Consider the following 26298-nt stretch of genomic DNA (forward strand, 5'->3'; position numbering starts at 1 on the left):
AACATGGTAGACTGTTTCTCTTTGACAGACTTAATGGAAGAGCTCGGTCTTGGTGATGTTGATGATCTTGAAGGTAATCAATAATAATGAATTCTCCACCTTTTGTAATATTTTTTAAATATGGTGATCACAAGGCAGTTGATCCTCTAATGCAGGGGTGTCAAACTCAATTTCATCGCGGGCTTCATTCGCATAAAGGTTGCACTCAAAGTGCCGGTTGTAACTATATTATATAAAATAATGTATTATATTACATTATTGCCTCTGAATTGGATTATTATCGGATAGGATAATAACTTAGTAATTAACTTTGTCTGAAAGCAGAAGTCCAGTGCAAAATGTGCAAGTCTCTTCAGTGTGCATGTCACAAAACGAGATGCATTGTGGGACATGTAGTTTATGGGCATCCTGCTTCTGTAAAGTGGCCTGTAACTGTATAATAAACGTATTATATTTTTTGCAAGCTCTTGCCGGGCCACATAAAATGAAGGCCCCCGGGCCTTGAGTTTGACACCCCTGATCTAATGCCTTTGCCTGCCACTAAACATAATGCACATACATAGTCCTTTTTGCTGAGAAACCCTTTTTAGATAAAGAACAGACCGGGGACCCCCTTATGTACCTCTTTTGGAAGAAATTGACGTAGCCACTTTTTTAAACTATAGCCTAGTTATGGTTAAGAACAACCTTAAAAATATATATTAGAAATATAGATGTAACATTTGCTCCATCTTAACACAGAATATCCATGAATATTTAAATGAATGAATCTGATTTTTTTTGCAACAAACCCTTCTTTCAGAATCACTGATTATCAGGTCGTTTTCTGGTAGATTATATATGTCTGAGTAGCACCCGAAAGCGTCACTTTCAAATATTAAAGGTAGGGTAGGTAATTCACTTCAGAAACACTTTTTGTTATATTCCATGGAATGCTCTTAACATCCCGATAGCAATGAATACATTAAATGCTTTGACAACAATAAATATATACAAAAATGTCATCTGTGGAAGCCGTAGTACTGTAAAAAGCACAACCAATCATCTGAGCCGGCCCGGCTAAAATAACTGGGTGGCCTACCTGCCTGTCAGCCTTCCATCTGTGCACAAACTTATCTCATGCCCTCATTGGTCATGTGCGCGTTTGTGTGTGTTGGAGGAGGGGCTCTGTAAGGAAGTCTGAAGGAAGAGGCAGATTTTTTCCAGTTGTGTACTTTCAAATTCTAGCGCACTCGAGCGGGTTTCTCCATAATCATAACAAATGGTCTATCTCATTTCAAACCTTTATTTATACAGATAAAATCCCATTGAGATCATTGATCTCTTTTCCAAGGGAGACCTGCTCAAGTAGTTCCACATGAAACATAAAAACATAAATAGAACAACAAAAGGACATCATACAGCATCATTTACATAATTATCCACATAAACAGGTACCAATAGCTTCCGATTGAGTAGCATCCAACCGAGCTTTAAAAACATTTAGTGGCACCAGATTGTTCAGTTTCCATTTAATTTGCAGACTATTCCAAGACAGAGGAGCTGCGCATCTAAAAGCTGTCTTCCCTAAGACAGTCCTAGCAGTTGGCACATTTAATAAAACCACAGCATTCGATCTCAGGCAGTAGCCACTTACAATTCTCTGAGATCAGGGAGCAGATATAAGATGGAATGAATGAATGAAAACTTTATTACAGACTCAGGGTCCAGATAAAAGACAAGACATTACATAGATAAAAGACAAGATATTACATAGATAAAAGACAAGGCATTAGATATAATAAATTACATACATAGCATAAAAAGAATTCATAGTTTAAGAATAATTTAAATCAGTGTCCTACAAAGAGACAACTATACCAATGTCTCCACAGCTGCGATTGGTAGCGTGTAGTACTAAACCTTATGTTCGATAAGGCCAAGAGGATTTCATTATCAGAGTCATTAAGCCGGCAAATACATTTATACATAAGATTTCTTAAAACAGCTTGTAGAGTATTGACTCCTGCAGCCACAAACATTTCACTTGCACTAGACCATCGAGGTCTCTTCAGCAATATTCTCATGGCATCATTATAAGCTGCTTGAAGTTTCCGTAAACTTGCTTTTCTGTAGTTTGACCACAAATGTGCCGTATAGAGCGGTGTGCAATATGCTCTGAACAGAGAGATCTTCACTCCATCTGTACCAGCACCAAACTTACGTAGGAGAATGTTTGCTTGTGCAGTTTCCTTAACATGGCTTTGTATATAAAAATGTACCAGTGACTGAGCCTCCGTACAGTTAGTGAAAGCAAACCAGCCCTTGCATACAGGGTACAGTGATGAGTTAATGCTTTACAGTTTGTCACAAATCTCAGTGCACTGTGATACGCAGCATCTAACTTGACCAGGCAATTGGCAGGTGCATTCATATACATCAAATCACCATAGTCCAGCACAGGTAAAAGGTCACAGTGACGAGCCTTTTCCTGGCCTCAAGCGAGAAACAGGACTTGTTTCTGAAAAAGAACCCTAGCCTATTCCTCAGTTTTTTTAGCAGGTTATTGACATGAAGTTTAAAAGAGAGACAATCATCAAGCCAGATACCAAGGTATTTGTAACAGGCAACAACTTCAAGTTTTGTTCCTTGCGTAGTTACAATATCTAAAACAGGCTCTGGTGTCTTTTTTGCTTTTGAAAAGAGCATTACCTTGGTTTTATCCACATTTAAAAGAAGCTTTAGTTCAGAGAGCTGAGTCTGAATAATGTTATAAACAGCCTGTAATTTAACAACAGCCTCTTTAATGGAGGGACCTGCACAGTACATCACAGTATCATCCGCATAAAAATGTAAAGTAGCTTCATCCACATTATCACCTACGCTGTTAATATATATGGAGAATAAAAGTGGTCCTAAAACAGAACCTTGTGGTACACCATTAGAAATGTTTAACCACTCAGAAGACAGTCCATCAAAATGAACACATTGGGACCTTTCAGAGAGGTAGTTCACAAACCACCCCACTACAAGGCTGGATATGCCAATACTGAGTAGCCTCTGCTTTAAGATGCGATGATCAACGGTGTCAAACGCTTTGGAAAGGTCAATAAACAGAGCTGCACAACTCTGCTTATTATCTAAGATACTAGTAATGTCATTCACCACTTTCATTGTGGCAGTGATGGTGCATGCAACCCTGGCTTAACCACCCTTTCTATTTTTCTGTCATCATCGCACTTGTTGAAGCTAAAAAAAGAGGTCAGTAAACGTGAACTAGCTTGTAAGAAAGGTGAACTTTTGACCCTGGTAGCTGTAGTTACTCCTTTGAATCCTCAGTCTCATGTGAGTGCAATAGCATCCCAGCCAATACCAGATGTTTTTCATTGAGTGGTTGAGTGTTGGCTGTTGTTGTTATCCCAGTGTAAACATACCTTCATCAGCATCAATGTCATTTGTTGTTTATTTACCTACAACTTCTTGTATTTATGACACAGATGCGTCAGACTGGGACTCCGCCAGTACGGCCAGTAAGAGAACCCTGCCCGGCCGCAGAATGCCCTCCCCTGGACTGGAGGAGTCTCCAGAATGCTCTTATCCACCTAAAGAGCAGGAAGATAACCTTGCTACAGCTGCACCTCCAACAACTCCAAGAAGCATCAACCCCAACAAAACAACACCCAGCACACACCCCCAACCCGTGCCCCAACCCCAGCCTCGAGCAAAGAAGATGGTGCCTGCAAAACCAGAGAGTGAAGAAGGTAAGGCCTATTAAGCCCTTCTGTGATATCCTTTCTAAACACATATTGAGACAAAGGATATTATCACAGCATTGTCCTCTCTCTGCTCTAATTCAGAATCGGATTGGGAACAAGACAATGTGGCGTCCACTAGCAATACAGCCAAAGTTGACAATCAGCTGCAAAACCTAGCTGAGCTTCAGATAGCAGTTACACCAGGTAAGGCTGTCTGGTTTTCTTTAGGTTGACTACAGATATGTGTGTGCTCACGCCCTGTGTTCGTGATAAAGACTCTCTGTCTCCTTAGGTTCCCCTGAGCTCCCACCGAAGGCAAGAGATACCAAAACTAAGGAAGAGTCTGACCAGGAGCAACAAAAGGTGAGAAACACCCACAAACTACCATTTCTACCAATATGTTGATTTCTTATTCCTGACTTTAGTTTGTCCCAGCATCACCATTCATGCTTTCCAAGGAAATGAAACATTTGATCTGTGTCAGTTCAAACAATTATGAAATTGCAGAAGCTCTAGGCTAGTTCTGCTCGATTTTGGCAAAAATCATAATCTTGATTATTTGGGTCGATAATTGATATCACGATTATCCATTTACTTTGAAAACATCCATTTATTGAAAAAAAAAATGTTGAACAGTATTTTTTTAACAGTTGATTTCCCTGAACTTGAGGTATAATTCAACTGAAAAACCAATACAATTTAAAAAAAAAAAAAAAAAATTAAATAATCATTTTATTTTGATTATGTTGTTTTCATAATCGTTGCAAGCCAAAATCGTATTTGCGATTTAAAATACGATTAATTGAGCAGCCCTACTCTAGGCAAGATCAAAGATTGTTTTAGTAGTATTGCTCAGTAAATAACAAAGTTAGTCCATCTCTTGTCCAAAAATGTGAGAGAAAATTGGTAAAATATTTAAATTTGCAATTGTGGGATAAGGCTACAAATACTATTAGCATGTACTGTGCCAGAAATCAAATGTTCTGTTTTAAACAATATAAGCCAAACAAGTAAGAACAAATCACAAATTACCTTATCGTAAATATAATTTTTGAGCAATTCCTGTATGTTTAAATTCTGCCATATTTGTTTGATTATTGTGTGTTTTAATTTAAAGTCCAAATGTGGTTTTTGTATGTTTTGTCTTGTCTGTGTTTTGTCTTCCTTGTCCACCATGCCATCAAAGGAGGTAGATGGTGCAGTAGATATATGCGAGCTAGATCTAAATAACTCGAATCCATCTGGCCATGCGGGCTCTGACGATGGAGAAAAGGATCATATCTTTAAAGATCAACCCAGTTATGAAGAAAGGGGTGAAGCTAGTGATGGCGTCCCATGGGAGAATCGCTACGAAAAGCTCTGGGTGGAGGTGGAAAAACGGGAGGTGAAATCCACCTTCAAGAATGTTGCTGGGGAATTAAAAGAGAAGTTTGGAGAACTGCTTCGATCAAGACAGACTGCAGAAGTAGTCGTAGAAGAAGAACAGGCCACGGCGGAATCTACTTCTGCAGACGAAGAGTCGAGCGATGAAGACGAAGATGGGGAAGTGATTGTGCGCCCGACGGCCAGAGCCAGGAGTACCGTCCTTCTCACCATACCCGAGCAGAGGGAGTCTGGACATGAAGACTCTCTGGCGGATTCAACTGACAACTCGTTATGCGATGACCTGATGCAGGTTTCAGCGCCCCCCCCACGTAGTGAGACCAACATGTGCCGACAGTCAGATGTACTCACTGACGAAGCCCTTGAGGAGCGCAGATCTCCGTCACCTCCACTCACCACAGCACAAAGAAACAGCTGCGTACATCACGTTCCCACGGCTCTGAATGATGATCGTACCATGCCCATGTCCGATGTTGACCGGAGCACATTCTTAAAGGATGAGGCCAAACTGAAGCCATCCCACAAACCACATCTGGACCTAATCTGGAAGGACAGCAGTGCTAATTTAGATGATCAAAACAATGCCAGTTCAGAAGAGGACCCTGAGGAATTCGCCAAGTTTCGTCCCCCCTCAATGAGCAGACGTTCAGCATCACTCCCAGGTGTTTCTGATGAAGAGCTCGGGGAGGACATGGGAAGATTTAAACTTGAGGTAGGGGTGCTGAAGGTTGTCTTCCAGGATTTGGAGAAAGAAAGAGCCCAACTCCAGAAAGAGGTAGAGGATGGCCGCCCCTCCTACAGTCTTGATCGCCTCTTTCTCTTCATTCCATCCATGTTCTTCGTTTCATTTCTTTTAGTCAGCGGTTTTAAATGGCCCAAACTAGCCATGCATCCTATTTTCATTTTTCAACTTCTTGATAGCCATTTTCTTTAGGTTTGACTTTAAGTTGAAGTGTCCATCTTGCATGTTTCTCTGTTTATTTATTTTGTGTCTTTTTAACTCACATGTCAAATTGAATTGCTGTTGGTTGAAAGTCACATGCACTGCACTCCAGAAAAGATGTTGGTTGTTTGGCATTCTTAATACTCCTGCAACACTAAACGAAGTGTATGGTGCGTTCACACCGGACGCGATGCGAATAATTGCCCGAGTTTCACCGTGGCTGTCAGTTGTGTTTACTCGCGTGATTCAAACAAGATGTGCTGGCGACGAGGCGGGGCTTATCTTTATGTAGATACTATGGTAGATAATCAGGCCAATCGCGCCGAGTCAATCTATCCGCGTCTTTGCATTCACTTTACATATAATCGCGAACCACGCATCGCCTCCGGTGCGAACGTACCATTATGTGTTCTTTAGTACTGATTTGTCCTTAGTTCCGCATGAAACTTGCATGTATCTTTAAGTTGACTATGTTTGTTTTAACTAAGTGATGTTGTGTGATGATTGAATGAATAATGGCCTTCTTTTCCACAAAAAGAAGTGCTTTCTTGGCAGTTTGCTGGATCTGTTTTTTTCTTTCTCCGTGATATGCTTAAGTTATACTGATTTCCAGGGAAGAAAAATATTTATATTTCAGCCATCCTTTTGTAGAGTGTTTTGATACCTCCATGGAAATACAGCATAGAAAGAAATACGCTTTATTTACAGACAGTTTGTCATTGTAATTATTGGATAGAATATCTGAATAGTGTGTGAGACAGACGTGTTTAAGAGAAAGTAATACTGTATTGTTGAGCTCATTTGCAATAAGTAAAGAACCTTTGACTTCAGCTTGTTCTCAGTTTAGGTATGCCAAAGCAAGAATTGCAATGCATGGCAAAATGCATCCCTGTAATTTAACTTAAAATAGCATGTCAAATAGAGTAACCACACCAAGGTGTTAGGTCTCCAATGGGAGGGGTGACACTAAATTATGTATGACAAAGTCCCTGCTTCAAAATGCATCTTAAAAAGCCTGGCCCCAACCTGTTCCAGTTGGGAATAATCCCTCAAGTCCTGTTATTTAATATCAAACTTTGTATCTTTTCAGGTTGGCAAAGACACCAGAACGACTGCAATGGAGGTGCACAAATCCAGTACCTCTTGGGATTCTGGTGGAACGGCATTGGAAGAAGTGGGCACTGAGAAACCTGAGACCAGGTTAGGAGGCATGTCAATTCCAGCGGGAGCAATTCATCAGGAGAAGCCGCCGGCAGCCATCAAGAGGTATGCATTCATTTCTCTTGTACATTGTTTTCCACTGACATTCATCACAAGCACATGTTAACCCTTACAATTTCAGAGTCACATGCTCCAAAATTGAGTGTGATATTACCTAAAAGCTACTGTAGGATGTTACTTGTGTGTGTTTGTGTGTGTAGTTGTCCTGTTGTCATTTCATAAGTCTTATAAGTTTGATAAATGTTTTTTACTGAAACTACATTTATTTTTCAATGACGCATTCAGCCGAGAGCTGCACTTTATGTTATTGATTCTATTTGATTCTTCAGCAACACCTCCACAAGGGCCCTGACGCGGAGAGGTCACAACTTATTTTTTTTGTTTAAAAGTTTTTATTGAGATTTCCAAATCAGAGAAAATATACATTCAATAGCATTGCATACTACCCCTCCATCCCACCAGTCCCCCCCACCCCACCCAACCCTCCCCACCCATCCCCTTGATTCCAGATCTGAGATGTCACAACGTATTGACTATCAGGTGTATTGCTCTCCATAGCACCAACGAGGCACCAGTGCAATTGCGTCTCCCGCTCCAGCAGACCTACAATAGCGGCAAACAGGAGGGACCAGCTGTAGAGGAGACCCTACAGCTGGAGCTGGTCCGAGGGGCCTCGCGCAGCAGAGCCCCTCAGACCAACGCTCATGTCAATGGAGATCCTCTCTCTGTGTTTGACGATAGCACATTAAGTGAAGTGTCGGACGATGAAGGAAGGTATATATGCAGTATCAATTTCACCTCTCTGTCACTAACTCATAAGGTGTGTTCTGACTGAAGGCAAAGTGAATTATACAGGAAGCACGAATGTGTGGAAAGTCGATGGAAAGAAGTGATCGGATGTGAACAGTTACAGATTCGCTCTAGGGAGAGAAAATGATGGTCTCTAAAGGCCTTTCTGTAACCTGTAGTCGTTAACTTAAAGCAGTGCAACCACTGGCACTCGGCACCGTAACCAGTGGCACACTAGGAATAAGTGGAATAAGTGTGCAAAATATTTTAATTGTATTTTCGGATCCTGAACGAGACCGCCGCCAGAGCGCGTCTCCCCGTTACCTGCAGAAGGAAGCCATGCACGCAACGCAGCCCCGCTCTCTTTAACTCCAGTCGACTGCTGCTGCTTTCCTCCGTGGGGAAACGATCAGGGGTGAAGTGCTGCCGGAGCGCGCCCGCACTTCAGACATTGCAGTAGGCTACCCATAAGCCATACAAATGCCGCAGTTTTTGCGTGGCTGTGTCTTTAGTTGAAAGCCCAGTGGCGATCTGCTCATCTCTTATCGAAAATAATATGCTACACAGGGGCGGACTGGCCATCTGGGTGTTCGGGAGAATCACGGACGGTCGTCATTATCATTATGCCCTTTAATCCAATTATTTAAATTTGTTTAAATCGCATCATGTAAGTTGCGCTGACGAAAAGAGGTCCACACACTGCTTCCCCCCGCCCTCCTGATCACAATTTTTTTTTTTAAATTGCACTTCATATCAAAAAGGATGCCGACCCCTGACTTAAAGGGACAGTTCGCCGTTTTAAAAGAGGGTTGTGTATAAGGCACTACCAAATTCATTGTATTACTACCTCCAGTATATTACCTTCAATGCCTTCAGTAACAGATACAACTGAATAGGCAACATTAGAGAAACCACTGGAGTTGTTGGTAAGTTTAGATCATGTTGCATTGGTAGTTTTTAACATTTGCTTTGCATTCAGTCTAAACAAACTTTCTCAATACCGGTGGTGGGTGATCAGTAGGAATACATTTTCCTTCCTGCAGTACATAGGTGCATGACTAACCAATGATTTCCATAAAAATGAATAGTATACTGCATTATACCATTACACTTTCAACAAGTCTGCAATGCAGCTATCATAGCTTGGGAACAGGCAAATCAGTTTTTCAAATAACCCCTGTTTTAATTCTCTGCGCTCAGGTTTCCAGCTAGTGGACAGCAGAGAAACAAGGTAAACGACTTATTAACTTGTAGCTGGGAGTTTGAGAAAGTGAATCATATTCCCAACCGAGCTGTTTCCATATACAGAATCCTGAAGAAGTGGAGATGGCAGAAGACTTTGATGAACTCACTCAGTCGTCGGACACAGCCACGGACGACTCTCCCACTTCAGGCTATCGCCACGCATCCCTCCTCATTCAGAAGCTGGACTCGGCCACTTTGGGTACTGATTCAAATGCTAACATACATATAATTAGCTAAATACATGTAGGCAATCCACCTTTGAAAGAGACTTGCAATATTATATCCCTAGACTCGAGAAGCATGGTGAAGCTGCAGAACATTTTCCACGAGTATGAGCGCTCCATCCAAAAGGCAAGGAGTCGCCATGGGTACCTGTCAGACAAGGTGAGCCAGCTGGAAATGGAGAGGGCGGAGTTGAACAGCTCTCTGGAGGAAGTTAAAGATGTGAAATCGGCCTTGGAGCGCAACCAGCTGGAGCTGCAGTCTGAAGTCCCAAACCTCAAGTGAGAGCAACTTCCTTTCCTAGAACGACAGCTTCCTGTAGCCGTTTCTTTACATGCTCTTGCTCTCTCTTGTCATATTTGTGTGATGGCCTAATTTATGGATCTTTTTTAAATGTATTTAAAAACTATATTTCGTCTGAAACTTGCTCTAGATTCCAGCTGAAACAGGAGCAGGAACATCGCCGCAACGCCACCATGATGTACAACACGACCAGAGACCAGCTTAGAAGGATGGAGGAGCAGCACCAGGGGGAGGTGCAGGACAAGCAGAAGGTGGAGCTCACCCTCAGGAACCTGGAGCTGGAGATGAGAACACTGGTCAACAGCATGAAGCAGGTACACCATCTTAAACTCCAATTGTTTTCTGTCAGTGCGGGACCATTTTTCTTTTTCTTGTATTGATGTTGGCTAATGTCATGTTAACAATATCACATTATGTTTTAAAATATCTTTAACTAAGCTTTAATGTTTAGATCATTTCACATGTTTTGTATGATGCTTAATACTCATTATTAGGCATTAGTTAGAGCTTATGATGATGTAATGAGATTAGCTTTGTTTGGTGTAAAACAGATTGATGCATTAGTTCACATGTGTCAAACTCAAGGCCCGGGGGCCAAATCCGGCCCGTGGTGGATTTAATTTCGGCCCGCAGGATCATTTCTAATTACTATTAGATCTGGCCCGCCGGTATATTGCACGCACACCTTCCCTCAACCCTGAGGGTCTCCTCAGCTCAGAGCCTGAGCCCAGACATTGATGAACTTGCACCCGAGATGAGATGCCAAGTATCTGCTTGAGCTAGCATCACAGAGCAGCACACTGAGTGTAATGGATGTTTCCTTCTGCACTTTCTTTCTCACGACAACAGGACATGTTTGGTTTTCTCTTTGAGGGGAATAGTTTTTTTTGAAGCTGCTGTTGGCCTGTGGAAAAATGTAATCATAAGAATTGACTCCGGAAAAGTTGCAGATATTTAATGTTTAATGTTGTTTTTATATAGCTTTGTTAGTTACAGGTTTAATATGTGCAATAAGTTCATTTCAATACGTTTAGCAATAAACATTGAACCAGTCCGACCCTCCACTAGTACCCATTTTTTATTTTGGCCCACTGTGTGTTTGAGTTTGACCCCCCTGCGTTAGTTGGTTATATGTTATTTACTCCCAGCTTGAAGAGGACCACAGTGAGACCCAGAGACTGCTCGCTCAGGAGCGCAGCGCTCGGACGCTGCAGGAGAATCTGCTCAGCAGCCATCTCCGTAAGCAGCACGAGATAGAGCACGAGAACAAAAGAAACATCAGCAAAAGCAATGAGGTAATCTTCACACAGTGATATCCATCATTTTAGTTTGTTTATAAGGTTTAGAACCGATGGTATTTTAACATGTATAACCATGGGATGTTGTGTTTCTTTATATGTAGCTGGAAAGGAATATAATAAAGGTTTTGAGGTAGACTCTTAATGCAACATGTGAAATTATTGGACTTTCAAATTCAAATATTTTCCTATAAATTCTATTTTGAATTTTTATTGTAATTTGGGAATTTAATGGTAAAGTTTACAGTTTTTTCCTTTGTGACTTTATGTGAATACTTTTCTCATACATTTTCTATCTTAAATGTTATTTATTTTTTGGGGGAAATGTTAGTTATTTTCTTATCAAGCATTGTTTGGAAAATGTCTGGACTCACACACACACACACACACACACATTCCTTGTGTGTGTGTGTGTGTGTGTGTGTGTGTGTGTGTGTGTGTGTGTGTGTGTGTGTGTGTGTGTGTGTGTGTGTGTGTGTGTGTGTGTGTGTGTGTGTGTGTGTGTGTGTGTGTGTGTGTGTGTGTGTGTGTGTGTGTGTGTGTGTGTGTGTGTGTGTGTGTGTGTGTGTGTGTGTGTGTGTGTGTGTGTTAACGCAACATGTTTTTTTCCCTGTCTGTAGGCTTTGTCTCAGCTCACTGAGGCCAGTGACAGGGAGAGGGAGCTGCTCCAGCAAACTGCCACCTTCCAGGAGCAGCTGAGCATCCTCAGAGCAGACCTGGAGCGTTCACAGGCCAACAGCAGTCTCAAAGAGAGCCACCTTTTGGAGGAGAATGAACACCTCAAAGAGCAGCTGGAAGATGCTCGTCGAGATCTTAAACTCAACAGTGAAGCCTTGACCCAAACTGTGTTCAACTGCAATAACCAGCTGACCGCCTTGAAGTCTGAGTTTGCTATGACGTCAAACCGTCTGGAAAACGAGCGACAGACTCGCGAAACGCTGGACGCAGAAGTCGATTCCACTCGTGTCCGCCTGGCTGGAGCCGTAAAGGAGGCGGAGCTTTGCCTGTCAGCTCACACAGAGACAGAGAGAGCTCTGCTCCGGGAGAGAGAGGAACACCAGCGTCTTAAGGACAGACTCACAGGTTGGTAGAAATGGGCTTGGAGACCAGTGGCGGTGCTAGGGGGTGGCTACTTGGGCTCAAGCCCCGGATGTTTTCTGAAAAGCCCCGAATGTTTCACGTAAAGCTCTTAGTCTGTGTTTTATTGTATATGCAGACTTTTGTTATGTGCATCTTTGTGTCCTTCCATCTTTTTACTTCACTGAGATATGTTCTTTGAACTTACTAGCCTTTCACATCAACAGGTGAAGTAGCCAATCAACGTGAGTCAGTCAGCAGCCTTTCCCAGAAGCTGTCCAAGGCAGAGACTCGCGCTAACAGCCTGGAGAATGAAGTTCACCGAGCCACACTGCAGCTGACGGAGAAAAGCCTCCTGCTGGACGTCCTGCAGCGGGAGAAGGACCAGGAGGCTGCCCGGGTGAAGGGTCTAGAAGCGGCCCTGCAGGTGAAGGAGGAGCAGGTGAACCGCGCCGGAGCACGGCAAGAGGCCGCACAGGAGCGGCTAGCCCAAACCCAGAGTGAGAGCATGTTACTACGGCAGCAGCTCGAGGAGTCCCAAAACAAAGGCGTGGCAAAGGAGCGTGCGGTGACAGACGCCCACGATCGCTTCAGTGACCTCCTGTCCCAGCTGCGCTCCGACAGCGAGGAGAGGGTACAACTAGTGGAGGAGAGAAGCAAGGAGCTCGCCAGTAAGGCTGCTGAATTCCGAGAACAGCTCTACAAGAACGAGGAACTGAGGAGCGAACGAGAGGTAAGATCAGGACATTAACCTCTTCCACCAGACTCATAGTAAGCCTTTTTCCCGAATGCCGGTCTTTATCTCTAATCCAGGGGGTCCGCGGGGTCTTAAAAAGTATTACAAGTTGATAAATCAATTTAGCGAAAATGAAGGCTATTAAAAAGTATTAAACGGCATTTTCCAAGGTGTTACATTTTGTAGCTTGTTTTCAATAAGTATATAAATGGTCCAAAGAGGTTGTATTCTACAGTCTGCCTGAATGTAATCATGGCGTAGGTGTGTAGTGTGACTCTGTGTAGTTTATTTATGGCATCCCGTTGGATGTGACGTCATCTGAACAGGACATCGCACGCTCACTGCTTGATAGCGCGAAGGTCCGTTTACGCCGGTTGTTAAGCAACATCGTTATGGGGAAATGCAAGTCTGCGTCCAAATGGTTGGAAGATAAGGAGGAAGGACGATCAATACTGTATATAGTAAATGTGAGATAAAGTCAGCTAAAATGCAATGTAATGTAGAGTGTGTTGCCAAGGTAACCGGTTAGAACTCGAAGTGGCGATGAGGTCTTAAAAGGTGTTACATTTGACTTCAGGATTCCTGCATATACCCTGATACTCTGCTTTCTTTGGATTCTGTCTGAGCGCAGACTACCTTAAGGCATCTGCAGCAGGAGCTGGCTGACTCACTCAAGAAGCTGTCAATGAGTGAGGCTACTCTGGAGGGTCAACACACGCTATCGCAATGACCTGGAGGGAGAAGGCTCGACTCTTTAAAGACTTGAGAGGCTCAGAGGAAAGGTACAGCAGGGAACAGTGCCACCTTGTGGTGTCACGTCAGCACCATGTCTCTGATGTCAAGTGTGGTCATGCTTGTGAAGCAAAGCAAGCTGATTACTGCTCACTGTCACAAGTTGAGGTAAACTGACATTTAGGTCCACTGTTAACATTTCTGACGGTACGGATCGGATGCTTTGTCTCCGTCTTGTAGCTGGAGGAAAGCGAAGACCAGTATGTTCAGGCTGAGAGGCCATTAACGTCTGAAGAGCAGTCTGGATGAGAGGGGAAAGAGCTCTGCACCGCCGTTCAGAAACACCAGGAGGCGCTGTTAGCCCTCGGCAGCTTCTGATATCACCATCAAACAGCTGGAGGAAGCTATGCAAAGGTATACACACACACACACACACACACACACACACACACACCACACACACACACACACACAAGGAGTGAAAGATAATGAGTTGATTTTAAAAGAACTCTGAAATACTTATATATACATTCTATAACTGTGTTAAAAAGTATTGTCGGGAAATGTTTCGGTACACAGTATATGAGTATATGTGATGCAGGTGTCAATGTTACGTCTCATTAGGTTGGAGATAGAGAACGCCCGGCTGGAAGCTGCTGCAAAGCAACAGGCCAACAGAATTGAAGCTCTTCAGAAAGGGGCTCAGGAGTCTGCCATGGTGAGATGCTTTCACACACACATTCTACACAGGATCTCACTGGCGCCGTATATCCTTTATGTGTGACGTAAATAGCTAACTCAACATCTCAGTTTGTTGATTCTTAGAGAAATCTCTCTGACATCAAAAAGCTGGCGTTTGAAGTATGAAGTCATTAAGGTATCACATTTTTTTCCAGCAATCCGACTGCTCGCCTGGAGAAGGGGTTGGTATTGTGGGATTTAGGCTTAGTCCGCTGTGTTGGTTTACCTCTGTCATTTCTTTTATTACTACACATAACAACGTAAATCATATTTGATCTATTTACAGAGTGACATTCACTTGGGCTTCGTGGGCGTTTGCTCGACCAGAAATCCTAACTTTTGTGTCGGTTTTTCTTGGTGAACTAAATGATGGTTTCCTCCCTTAAAGCCTGATTTTGGTATGTGGGTTTCTGTCACTTCTTCAGTACCACTTACAATAAGACTAAAGGGTTTACCAATAGTTTGTCATTCATTTATTATTAGGTTGTGAACACTTATACATCATTAATAAGCTTTATAAGATATGAGATAAACAGGCGACTGTGACCGGTTGCTTGCCAATAGTGAGCCCACATGTATCTGTACTGCTGAGCTTTATTAGAAATGGTAGTACTCATTAATAAATGGTTACTTGTTTCACACTTTACAATAAGTGTGAAAACAAGTTCTCATCTTCCTCACCTCCCTCACCCATGGCAGTACATCTTCCTCACCTTCCTCACCTTCCTCACCCTCCTCACCTCCCTCACCCATGGCAGTACATCTTCCTCACCTTCCTCACCCTCCTCACCTCCTTCACCCATGGCAGTACATCTTCCTCCCTTCCTCCCCTCCTCCCCTCCCTCACCTCCCTCACCTTCCTCACCCTCCTCACCCATGGCTGTACATCTTCCTCACCTTCCTCACCTTCCTCACCCTCCTCACCTTCCTCACCTTCCTCACCCTCCTCATCTCCCTCACCCATGGCAGTACATCTTCCTCACCTTCCCCCCCTCCTCACCCCTCCTCACCCTCCTCACCCTCCTCACCCTCCTCACCCTCCTCACCCTCCTCACCCTCCTCACCCTCCTCACCTTCCTCATCCTCTTCACCTTCCTCATCCTCCTCACCTTCCTCACCTTCCTCCCCCTCCTCACCTCCCTCACCTTCCTCACCCTCCTCACCTCCTCACCCTCCTCACCTCCTCATCCTCCTCACCTTCCTCACCCTCCTCACCTTCCTCACCCTCCTCACCCTCCTCATCCTCCTCACCTTCCTCATCCTCTTCACCTTCCTCATCCTCCTCACCTTCTTCACCCTCCTCACCTTCCATCAAGATGGATGGGGGGGAATAAACTCGGTGAACAACAGATACCAAGGATGCTGGCTGATGAAGAAGACGAAGTAGTAGCCAATATAAGGCTTAGTCATCTTGCCAAATAGTGAGCCTGTGTTGATGTATGCAAACTATGTTAACCTAATTATAAACCCTTTATGAATCCTTTATAAGGGTGGTCTTATTGTAAAGTGGTACCCTTCTTCATGTCTCACTCTGCCTGATGCATGCAACTACATTTTAATCAAACTATCCTCTCACTTTTCTTGATGAATGATAAACAGACAACAGGAACACACACAAATATGTTTACAATGCTTTTCCTATTTGTGTAGGTGAGAGGTCATTTGGAGGAGTTGGTAACAAACCTCCAAAGCAGTAAGATGACTTTGGAAGACCAACTCAATCGAGAGGTTGGTGGCATATTTCTTTCCTTACTCGAACAAAAATCTGCTTATAACTTCTTCTGGTTTTTAATCTAGTAAAGAACAACCAGAATGAGCAGGGAGTGCTTACATTTTGAGGAGACGGCCAAAAGGGAAAGAATCAAACATTTCTAAAGAATCTTTTTTTTAACCAAACAGGAAACACTATTTGAAAAACTAGGAAAACTGTTTTCGTTGTGAACTTTTCTAGAAAGCGTACAGTGTGAAACTATTGAAGCAAATAATTTCACTAATTTAAATAAATAAGAAGAAGGTTTCGGTTTCTAATTTTTAGACTTCTCCTACTGATACATTCGAATTAAACAGATTGTACAGGTGAGAAGAACAATAGGCTGTAACAATCTGATTGGAACTTCCTTTTATAATATTTATATATAGTACATTGTATATATAATAGGGATGTAACGAGATATCGCGATAAATAAATGTTTCAATACCGTCGTGAGACTGACTAAATCTACCAGGTGGTCCCATTGAGATCATCGATCTCTTTCTCAAGGGAGACCTGTCCAACATGGCAGCAAGTAGGTTACAACATGAACATAAAACAACAGATACACAAAAGGACATCGTATTTACAGGGCTACATGTACATACCTAGAGACATTGACAAGTACCAACAGTGTTTATATCTCGCCCTGTCAATAAGCCTCACCTTCTTGGCAAAAACTGTATTGTTTTTGAAGTGGTGGAGAGACAATGCACAGTTTTACCCACTGCTGTCACCCATGGCCAAAGCATATCTCTCTGTCCCAGCAACATCAGTACCAAGCAAGAGAGTTTTTTCAACAGCAGGGGATATGCAAACGCCCAAACATCCCAGCTTCTACCTGGAAATGTGGACATGCCATATTCCTAAAAACCTGTCTGAGTGAGTGCGTTAGTGAGTTAGAGTTGAGTTACTTGAAAAACTAAAGTGAAACTTTATTTATTTTATTGCAGGGTCTACTATCCTACTAAAATGCTGTAAAAATCAGATTTATAATTTAATACAGAACATTTTTTCAAGTAAAAAGAAATATATTTTTCAATATCGCGATAAATATCGTACCGTGGACTTGTCATCGTGATATTATCGTACCGTGAGTTTTTGGTATTGTTACATCCCTATATATAATAATTAGATTTCTTGTATTTATGTTTCTCTCGTAGGTCCAGAAGCAGAGCATGCTGTCCCACACGGCGCACGACTCTCAGGCCCTGTGGGAGGAGGAGCTGAAGAGCCGCTCTAAGCTGGGACTGCGCCTGGCAGAGCTGGAGAAGGAAAAGGGAGACCTGAGCACCCAGGTGACTATGACCCATAGTCATGCCTTCATACGGGCCCTGAAGTTGTAGCAATCACTCCTGGTGATGTACCATCACCTGAGTCTCACAGCTACGGGCCTGCTTCCTGTGTTCCAGATGGAGATAGAGAAGAAGAAAGCCAAGAAGATCTCGGAGCAGAAGAAGGCTATAGACGGCCGGCTGGATCAAGAGATGCAGAGAAACACAGAGCTCCAAAAAGAAATGTACAGGTGACTCCTAGCCTCCGCCTCGCACCCTCCCTCCCTCCCTCACCTCCCTCACCTCCCTCACCTCCCTCACCTTCCTCACCCTCCTCCCCCATGGCAGCACATCTTCCTCATAATTAGACACAACCAGGATCCAGTAGAGCGCAGCTTTTCCTGGCTTATGTGGCTGTTATGTGTACAGTATATCTGGTGTAAGATTTTCCGTTTTTTATTTGAGATGAACCCTTATTGATGTCCACAACCTATATAATAGGTTCCCGCAGTGGTTTTTTGTGTATTACATGGTCATGACCTTCATTGTTGGAGTTTGCTTTTATTGAAAGGTGTTTTTTTGTTGTTGCGATTTGGTTTTCATCTGAGCTTGTCACTTTAAGTATGAATGAATGATCACTTTGCATAGTGTACGAGTAATAACAGTGTTTAGGGAATAATGGATTCACTTTGCATATCAGTCAAGCAGTGGCGAGCCGTCAGGGCCCTCTAGGCCCCCTGCTAAGATATTCTACAAAATAATATTTAAAAACATTAAAAAAGATTTAAACAAATTATATATTTTTTTTAAATATTTGTTTAGTTATATTTTTCATTAGTTTTACCAAAATAACTTGATTTAATAAGTCCTTCGAATCTGCCTGTTCAGTTTCTGTTTGAATGTGAAGGGTTAAATGAAAGAAGCTCCTCTCTGTGAGGTGAAGAGAGGAGCTGATTGGTGGTCCAGCTGTAAATTCACAGAGGGCCTGTTAGGGTAACTCAACGAGGGAGTAATGTCAAATGACAGTACAAATGACCAATCATATCGTCCCTCTAAATGGGTGGGTTTTATTATGGCGGACTTTATGACCAGTTCCCCCTGCTGTAAAGCTTTTCTTGTTTCCGTAGCAACAACAACTTCCTGTCAACAGCTTAAACTCGCCTTCAAAATAAAAGCATGCCAAATTACACTTAAGACATACAACTGCAACGAAAGTAACAAACACAATGCAATATCCTTTTCAATTTCAAAGAACACAAATTGGGTTATTTACAGGTGTTGTTTTGTGTGGTAGAGGGTCGCTGTCATTGATGCGTTTGCACCCCGGGCCGATTTTGATATTCCGCTGAAGTATACGCTGTGACGTAATATCTCTTTTTTTCTTTTTCTTTTTTCTTGAGGGAAGGGGTGGGGGTCAGAGGGCCTAGGTATAAAAGTCACAGCTCGCCACTGGAGTCAAGCTAATGGTCTTCGAGTATACCACTTGTATTAGTTTGCTACTTCATTTCAAGTTGTTTGCTGGTCCTCAGAAGAAAGGTTTGTATTAGATATTCTCTTTTTATTTATTATTATTAATGTTTACTTATATTATTTGTGCATATGTGTTTAAGGTTGCGTACTTTAGTGAAGACTGCCAAGAAGAAACTGCGGGATCAGGACACAGGTGGAGCGGAGTTTGCCTCTCCTCTGGGCAGCCTGCGGGTGGAGCAGGGCAGACACAGCCAGGCCGAGGGGGCGATTGGCCGGATGAAAGAAAGGTTGTCTGTCAGCACTCTAATAGTAAAGTTTGAGTCCCTTAGACGTAGTGTTATTCCTCAGACCTCGGCCTCTGTCTTTTCTAACCAGGTGGACGATCTGCAGGTACAGCTTGAGAAGGAAGCGTCCCGCCGCAGTCAGCTGGAGAAGGTGAACGACAACCTGAAGGATCAGCTGTCCTCCCTGAAGTGCTCGAGCCGTGGCAACGAGCAGCTAGAGAGGAGTAAGAGGCAGCTGGAGGAGGAGGTGCTGGACCTGAGACGGCGAATGGAGGCCGTTCAGATGGAGCAGAGCCAGGTGGAGCAGTACCGCCGTGTGATGCCGAGAGAGGGCCCGTCAGGAGATCCAACAGAAACTGGAGCAGGTCAACGTCTTCCTGCAGGTAAAGGCCAAGATCAACTGGTTATTATGATCAATGGCCTTCTACTTCTTAAAGGTCTCCTATTATACTGTTTTTCATCAATATATTATAGGTCTCAGATATATACAAAACATTCAGGTGATAAGGAGGGGGGGGGGGGGGTACCTTGGTTGGTGATTGGTTAATGGTTACGCAAGCAAAGGGGCCAAAATCTGATCAGCTCATTTTCAGACAGGTTTTTATATAAATGGATCAGGACAAAAGAGAGAGAATCTTTTTTCCTGAAACTTTCAGAATCTCTTTACACAGAGGGGACACATGTTGATGTAGAAGAGACACGAAAAAGTGGATTTTGCATAATAGGTGACCTTTAAAAGCTGATAATGAACATATTGTCTTTCGATAAAGAAATGCACAGTGTCTAAGCCTGATGTAATATGTATCTGTTTATTCCTCAGTCCCAGGCAGCATCCCAGGAAGCGTTGGATCAGATCAAAGCGGCCAATGAGACCAACCTGCGCTCCCAGCTGGAGCAGAAGATCCGGGAGTTGGAGGGGGAATTGAACCGGGCCCGCACCACTCATCATGACAGCCTCAACCAGAGAGACTCCACCCGCACGGAGCTGGAGCGATACCACCAACTCTACGCCGAGGAGCTGCGGGTCCGCAAGTCCCTCGCTGCCAGACTTGAAAGGTGAGACCAGCTTGCTCTGTGGTTTTGTAGGGGCTCAGTCTTTAACACCTGATTAGATAGATGGATGAATGGATGGATGAATATATAGATGGATGGATGGATGGATATATGGATGGATAGATAGATGGATGGATAGATAGATGGATGGATAGATGGATGGATGGTGGATGGATGGATGGATAGATGGATGGATAGATGAGATGGATGGATGGATAGATAGATGGATGGATAGATAGATGGATGGATGGATGGATAGATAGATGGATGGTAGATGGATGAAGGATGGATAGATATGGTGTCTCTTCATTCCATCCATGTTCTTCTTCGTTTCATTTCTTTTAGTCCGGTTTAAATGGCCCAAACTAGCCATGCATCCTATTTTCATTTTTCAACTTCTTGATAGCCATTTTCTTTAGGTTTGACTTTAAGTTGAAGTGTCATCTTGCATGTTTCTCTGTTTATTTATTTTGTGTCTTTTTAACTCACATGTCAAATTGAATTGCTGTTGGTTGAAAGTCACATGCACTGCACTCCAGAAAAGATGTTGGTTGTTTGGCATTCTTAATACTCCTGCAACACTAACGAAGTGTATGGTGCGTTCACACACGGACGCGATGCGAATAATTGCCCGAGTTTCACCGTGGCTGTCAGTTGTGTTTACTCGCGTGATTCAAACAAGATGTGCTGGCGACGAGGCGGGGCTTATCTTTAGTAGATACTATGGTAGATAATCAGGCCAATCGCGCCGAGTCAATCTATCCGCGTCTTTGCATTCACTTTACATATAATCGCGAACCACGCATCGCCTCCGGTGCGAACGTACCATTATGTGTTCTTTAGTACTGATTTGTCCTTAGTTCCGCATGAAACTTGCATGTATCTTTAAGTTGACTATGTTTGTTTTAACTAAGTGATGTTGTGTGATGATTGAATGAATAATGGCCTTCTTTTCCACAAAAAGAAGTGCTTTCTTGGCAGTTTGCTGGATCTGTTTTTTTCTTTCTCCGTGATATGCTTAAGTTATACTGATTTCCAGGGAAGAAAATATTTATATTTCAGCCATCCTTTTGTAGAGTGTTTTGATACCTCCATGGAAATACAGCATAGAAAGAAATACGCTTTATTTACAGACAGTTTGTCATTGTAATTATTGGATAGAATATCTGAATAGTGTGTGAGACAGACGTGTTTAAGAGAAAGTAATACTGTATTGTTGAGCTCATTTGCAATAAGTAAAGAACCTTTGACTTCAGCTTGTTCTCAGTTTAGGTATGCCAAAGCAAGAATTGCAATGCATGGCAAAATGCATCCCTGTAATTTAACTTAAAATAGCATGTCAAATAGAGTAACCACACCAAGGTGTTAGGTCTCCAATGGGAGGGGTGACACTAAATTATGTATGACAAAGTCCCTGCTTCAAAATGCATCTTAAAAAGCCTGGCCCCAACCTGTTCCAGTTGGGAATAATCCCTCAAGTCCTGTTATTTAATATCAAACTTTGTATCTTTTCAGGTTGGCAAAGACACCAGAACGACTGCAATGGAGGTGCACAAATCCAGTACCTCTTGGGATTCTGGTGGAACGGCATTGGAAGAAGTGGGCACTGAGAACCTGAGACCAGGTTAGGAGGCATGTCAAGTCCAGCGGGAGCATTCATCAGGAGAAGCCGCCGGCAAGCCATCAGAGGTATGCATTCATTTCTCTTGTACATTGTTTTCCCAATGACATTCAGCCAAGCACATGTTAACCCTTACAATTTCAGAGCACATGCTCCAAAATTGAGTGTGATATTACCTAAAAGCTACTGTAGGATGTTACTTGTGTGTGTTTGTGTGTGTAGTTGTCCTGTTGTCATTTCATAAGTCTTATAAGTTGATAAATGTTTTTTACTGAACGACATTGATTTGTCATGACCTTCATCCGAGAGCTGCACTTTATGTTATTGATTCTATTTGATTCTCAGCAACACCACCTCCACAAGGGCCCTGACGCGGAGAGGTCACACTTATTTTTTTGTTTAAAAGTTTTATTGAGATTTCCAAATCAGAGAAAATATACATTCAATAGCATTGCATACTACCCCTCCATCCCACCAGTCCCCCCCACCCCACCCAACCCTCCCCACCCATCCCCTTGATTCCAGATCTGAGATGTCACACAACGTATTGACTATCAGGTGTATTGCTCTCCATAGCACCAACGAGGCACCAGTGCAATTGCGTCTCCCGCTCCAGCAGACCTACATAGCGGCAAACAGGAGGGACCAGCTGTAGATGAGCACCCTACCAGCTGGAGCTGGTCCGAGGGGCCTCGCGCAGCAGAGCCCCTCAGACCAACAGCGCATTTCCAATGGAGATCCTCTCTCTGTGTTTGACGATAGCACATTAAGTGAAGTGTCCGGACGATGAAGGAAGGTATATATGCAGTATCAATTTCACCTCTCTTCACTAACTCATAAGGTGGTGTTCTGACTGAAGGCAAAGTGAATTATCAGGAAGCACGAATGTGTGGAAAAGTCGATGGAAAGAAGTGATCGGATGTGAACAGTTACAGATTCGCTCTAGGGGAGAGAAAAATGATGGTCTCTAAAAGGCCTTTCTGTACCTGTAGGTCGTTAACTTAAAAGCAGTGCAACCACTGGCAACTCGGCACCGTAACCAGTGGCGACACTAGGAAATAAGTGGAATAAGTGTGCAAAATATTTTAATTGTATTTTCGATCCTGAACGAGACCGCCGCCAGAGCGCGTCTCCCCCGTTACCATTCAGAAGGAAGCCATGCACGCAAACGCAGCCCCCGATCCTCTTTAACTCCAGTCGACTGCTGCTGGCTTTCCCTCCGTGGGGAAACGATCAGGGGTGAAGTGTCTGCCGGAGCGCGCCCGCACTTCAGACTTGCAGTAGGCTACCCATAAATGCCATACAAATGCCGCAGTTTTTTGCGTGGCTGTGTCTTTAGTTGAAAGCCCAGTGGGCGATCTGCTCATCTCTTATCGAAAATAATATGCTACACAGGGGCGACTGGCCATCTGGGTGTTTCGGAGAATCACGGACGGTCGTCATTATCATTATGCCCTTTATCCAATTATTTTAAATTTGTTTTAAATCGCATCATGTAAGTTGCGCTGACGAAAAGAGGTCACACACTGCTTCCCCCCCGCCCTCCTGATCACAATTTTTTTTTTTAAATTGCACTTCATATCAAAAAGGATGCCGGACCCCTTGAACTTAAAGGGACAGTTCGCCTTTTAAAAGAGGGCTTGTGTATAAGGCACTACCAAATTCATTGTATTACTACCTCAGTATATCCTTCAATGCCTCAGTAACAGATACACTGAATAGGCAACATTAGAGAAACCACGGAGTGTTGGTAAGTTTAGATCATGTTTGCATTGGTAGTTTTTAAACATTTGCTTTGGCATTCAGTCTAAACAAACTTTGCTCAATACCGGTGGTGGGTGATCAGTAGGAATACATTTTCCTTCCTGCAGTAATAGGTGCATGACTAACCAATGATTTCCATAAAATGAATAGTATACTGCATTATACCATTACACTTTCAACAAGTCTGCAATGCAGCTATCATAGCTTGGGAACAGGCAAATCAGTTTTTCAAATAACCCCTGTTTTAATTCTCTGCGCTCAGGTTTCCAGCTAGTGGACAGCAGAGAAACCAGGTAAACGACTTATTAACTTGTAGCTGGGAGTTTGGAGAAAGTGAATCATATTCCCAACCGAGCTGTTTCCATATACAGAATCCTGAAGAAGTGGAGATGGCAGAAGACTTTGATGAACTCACTCAGTCGTCGGACACAGCCACGGACGACTCTCCCACTTCAGGCTATCGCCACGCATCCCTCCTCATTCAGAAGCTGGACTCGGCCACTTTGGGTACTGATTCAATGCTAACATACATATAATTAGCTAAATACATGTAGGCAATCCACCTTTGAAAGAGACTTGCAATATTATATCCCTAGACTCGAGAAGCATGGTGACAGCTGCAGAACATTTTCCACGAGTATGAGCGCTCCATCCAAAAGGCAAGGAGTCGCCATGGGTACCTGTCAGACAAGGTGAGCCAGCTGGAAATGGAGAGGGGCGGAGTTGAACAGCTCTCTGGAGGAAGTAAAGATGTGAAATCGGCCTTGGAGCGCAACCAGCTGGAGCTGCAGTCTGAAGTCCCAAACCTCAAGTGAGAGCAACTTCCTTTCCTAGAACGACAGCTTCCTGTAGCCGTTTTCTTTACATGCTCTTTGCTCTCTCTTGTCATATTTGTGTGATGGCCTAATTTATGGATCTTTTTTAAATGTATTTAAAAACTATATTTCGTCTGAAACTTGCTCTAGATTCCAGCTGAAACAGGAGCAGGAACATCGCCGCAACGCCACCATGATGTACAACACGACCAGAGACCAGCTTAGAAGGATGGAGGAGCAGCACCAGGGGGAGGTGCAGGACAAGCAGAAGGTGGAGCTCACCCTCAGGAACCTGGAGCTGGAGATGAGAACACTGGTCACAGCATGAAGCAGGTACACCATCTTAAACTCCAATTGTTTTCTGTCAGTGCGGGACCATTTTTCTTTTCTTGTATTGATGTTGGCTAATGTCATGTTAACAATATCACAATTATGTTTTAAAATATCTTTAACTAAGCTTTAATGTTTAGATCATTTCACATGTTTTGTATGATGCTTAATACTCATTATTAGGCATTAGTTAGAGCTTATGATGATGTAATGAGATTAGCTTGTTTGGTGGTAAAACAGATTGATGCATTAGTTCACATGTGTCAAACTCAAGGCCCGGGGGCCAAATCCGGCCCGTGGTGGATTTAATTTCGGCCCGCAGGATCATTTCTAATTACTATTAGATCTGGCCCGCCGGTATATTGCACGCACACCTTCCCTCAACCCTGAGGGTCTCCTCAGCTCAGAGCCTGAGCCCAGACATTGATGAACTTGCACCCGAGATGAGATGCCAAGTATCTGCTTGAGCTAGCATCACAGAGCAGCACACTGAGTGTAATGGATGTTTCCTTCTGCACTTTCTTTCTCACGACAACAGGACATGTTTGGTTTTCTCTTTGAGGGGAATAGTTTTTTTGAAGCTGCTGTTGGCCTGTGGAAAAATGTAATCATAAGAATTGACTCCGGAAAAGTTGCAGATATTTAATGTTTAATGTTGTTTTTATATAGCTTTGTTAGTTACAGGTTTAATATGTGCAATAAGTTCATTTCAATACGTTTAGCAATAAACATTGAACCAGTCCGACCCTCCACTAGTACCCATTTTTTATTTTGGCCCACTGTGTGTTTGAGTTTGACCCCCCCTGCGTTAGTTGTTATATGTTATTTACTCCCAGCTTGAAGAGGACCACAGTGAGACCCAGAGACTGCTCGCTCAGGAGCGCAGCGCTTCATGGACGCTGCAGGAGAATCTGCTCAGCAGCCATCTCCGTAAGCAGCACGAGATAGAGCACGAGAACAAAAGAAACATCAGCAAAAGCAATGAGGTAATCTTCACACAGTGATATCCATCATTTTAGTTTGTTTATAAGGTTTAGAACCGATGGTATTTTAACATGTATAAACCATGGGATGTTGTGTTTCTTTATATGTAGCTGGAAAGGAATATAATAAAAGGTTTTGAGGTAGACTCTTAATGCAACATGTGAAATTATTGGACTTTCAAATTCAAATATTTTCCTATAAATTCTATTTGAATTTTTATTGTAATTTGGGAATTTAATGGTAAAGTTTACAGTTTTTTCCTTTGTGACTTTATGTGAATACTTTTCTCATACATTTTCTATCTTAAATGTTATTTATTTTTTGGGGGAAATGTTAGTTATTTTCTCTATCAAGCATTGTTTGGAAAATGTCTGGGACTCACAACACACACACACACACATCTTCCTTGTGTGTGTGTGTGTGTGTGTGTGTGTGTGTGGTGTGTTTGTGTGGTGTGTGTGTGTGTGTGTGTGTGTGTGTGTGTGTGTGTGTGGTGGTGTGTGTGTGTGTGTGTGTGTGTGTGTGTGGT

General features: G+C 43.0%; 3 protein-coding genes across 3 annotated transcripts in view; all 3 read left to right on the forward strand.

The window, feature by feature from the left end:
• The window catches only part of ankrd26 (ankyrin repeat domain containing 26), a 53336-nt gene that overhangs the window by 12790 nt on the left and 14248 nt on the right, over positions 1-26298 (forward strand). The window contains exons 18-31 of the mRNA XM_034085124.2: positions 29-73; positions 3477-3740; positions 3837-3938; positions 4027-4097; positions 4921-5829; positions 7151-7326; positions 7840-8055; positions 9271-9301; positions 9379-9514; positions 9605-9818; positions 9971-10154; positions 10989-11135; positions 11759-12221; positions 12443-12948. Of these exons, the coding sequence (XP_033941015.1) occupies positions 29-73; positions 3477-3740; positions 3837-3938; positions 4027-4097; positions 4921-5829; positions 7151-7326; positions 7840-8055; positions 9271-9301; positions 9379-9514; positions 9605-9818; positions 9971-10154; positions 10989-11135; positions 11759-12221; positions 12443-12948 (3464 nt within the window). The remainder of the gene's footprint in view (positions 1-28; positions 74-3476; positions 3741-3836; positions 3939-4026; positions 4098-4920; positions 5830-7150; positions 7327-7839; positions 8056-9270; positions 9302-9378; positions 9515-9604; positions 9819-9970; positions 10155-10988; positions 11136-11758; positions 12222-12442; positions 12949-26298) is intronic.
• On the forward strand, positions 14054-19357 carry LOC139433937 (golgin subfamily A member 6C-like). Its single transcript, XM_071203360.1, has 8 exons — positions 14054-14097; positions 14308-14401; positions 14580-14606; positions 16075-16152; positions 17338-17472; positions 17587-17699; positions 19059-19205; positions 19294-19357. Exons 1-8 carry the CDS (start codon positions 14090-14092, stop codon positions 19355-19357), a joined length of 666 nt encoding a protein of 221 aa, XP_071059461.1. The 5' UTR covers positions 14054-14089.
• Positions 24030-24783, forward strand: LOC139433938 (ankyrin repeat domain-containing protein 26-like). Its single transcript, XM_071203361.1, has 3 exons — positions 24030-24147; positions 24328-24451; positions 24606-24783. Exons 1-3 carry the CDS (start codon positions 24030-24032, stop codon positions 24781-24783), a joined length of 420 nt encoding a protein of 139 aa, XP_071059462.1.

This window comes from Pseudochaenichthys georgianus, chromosome 6 (genome assembly GCF_902827115.2).
Source record: "Pseudochaenichthys georgianus chromosome 6, fPseGeo1.2, whole genome shotgun sequence".
Classification (NCBI taxonomy): Eukaryota; Metazoa; Chordata; class Actinopteri; order Perciformes; family Channichthyidae; genus Pseudochaenichthys; species Pseudochaenichthys georgianus.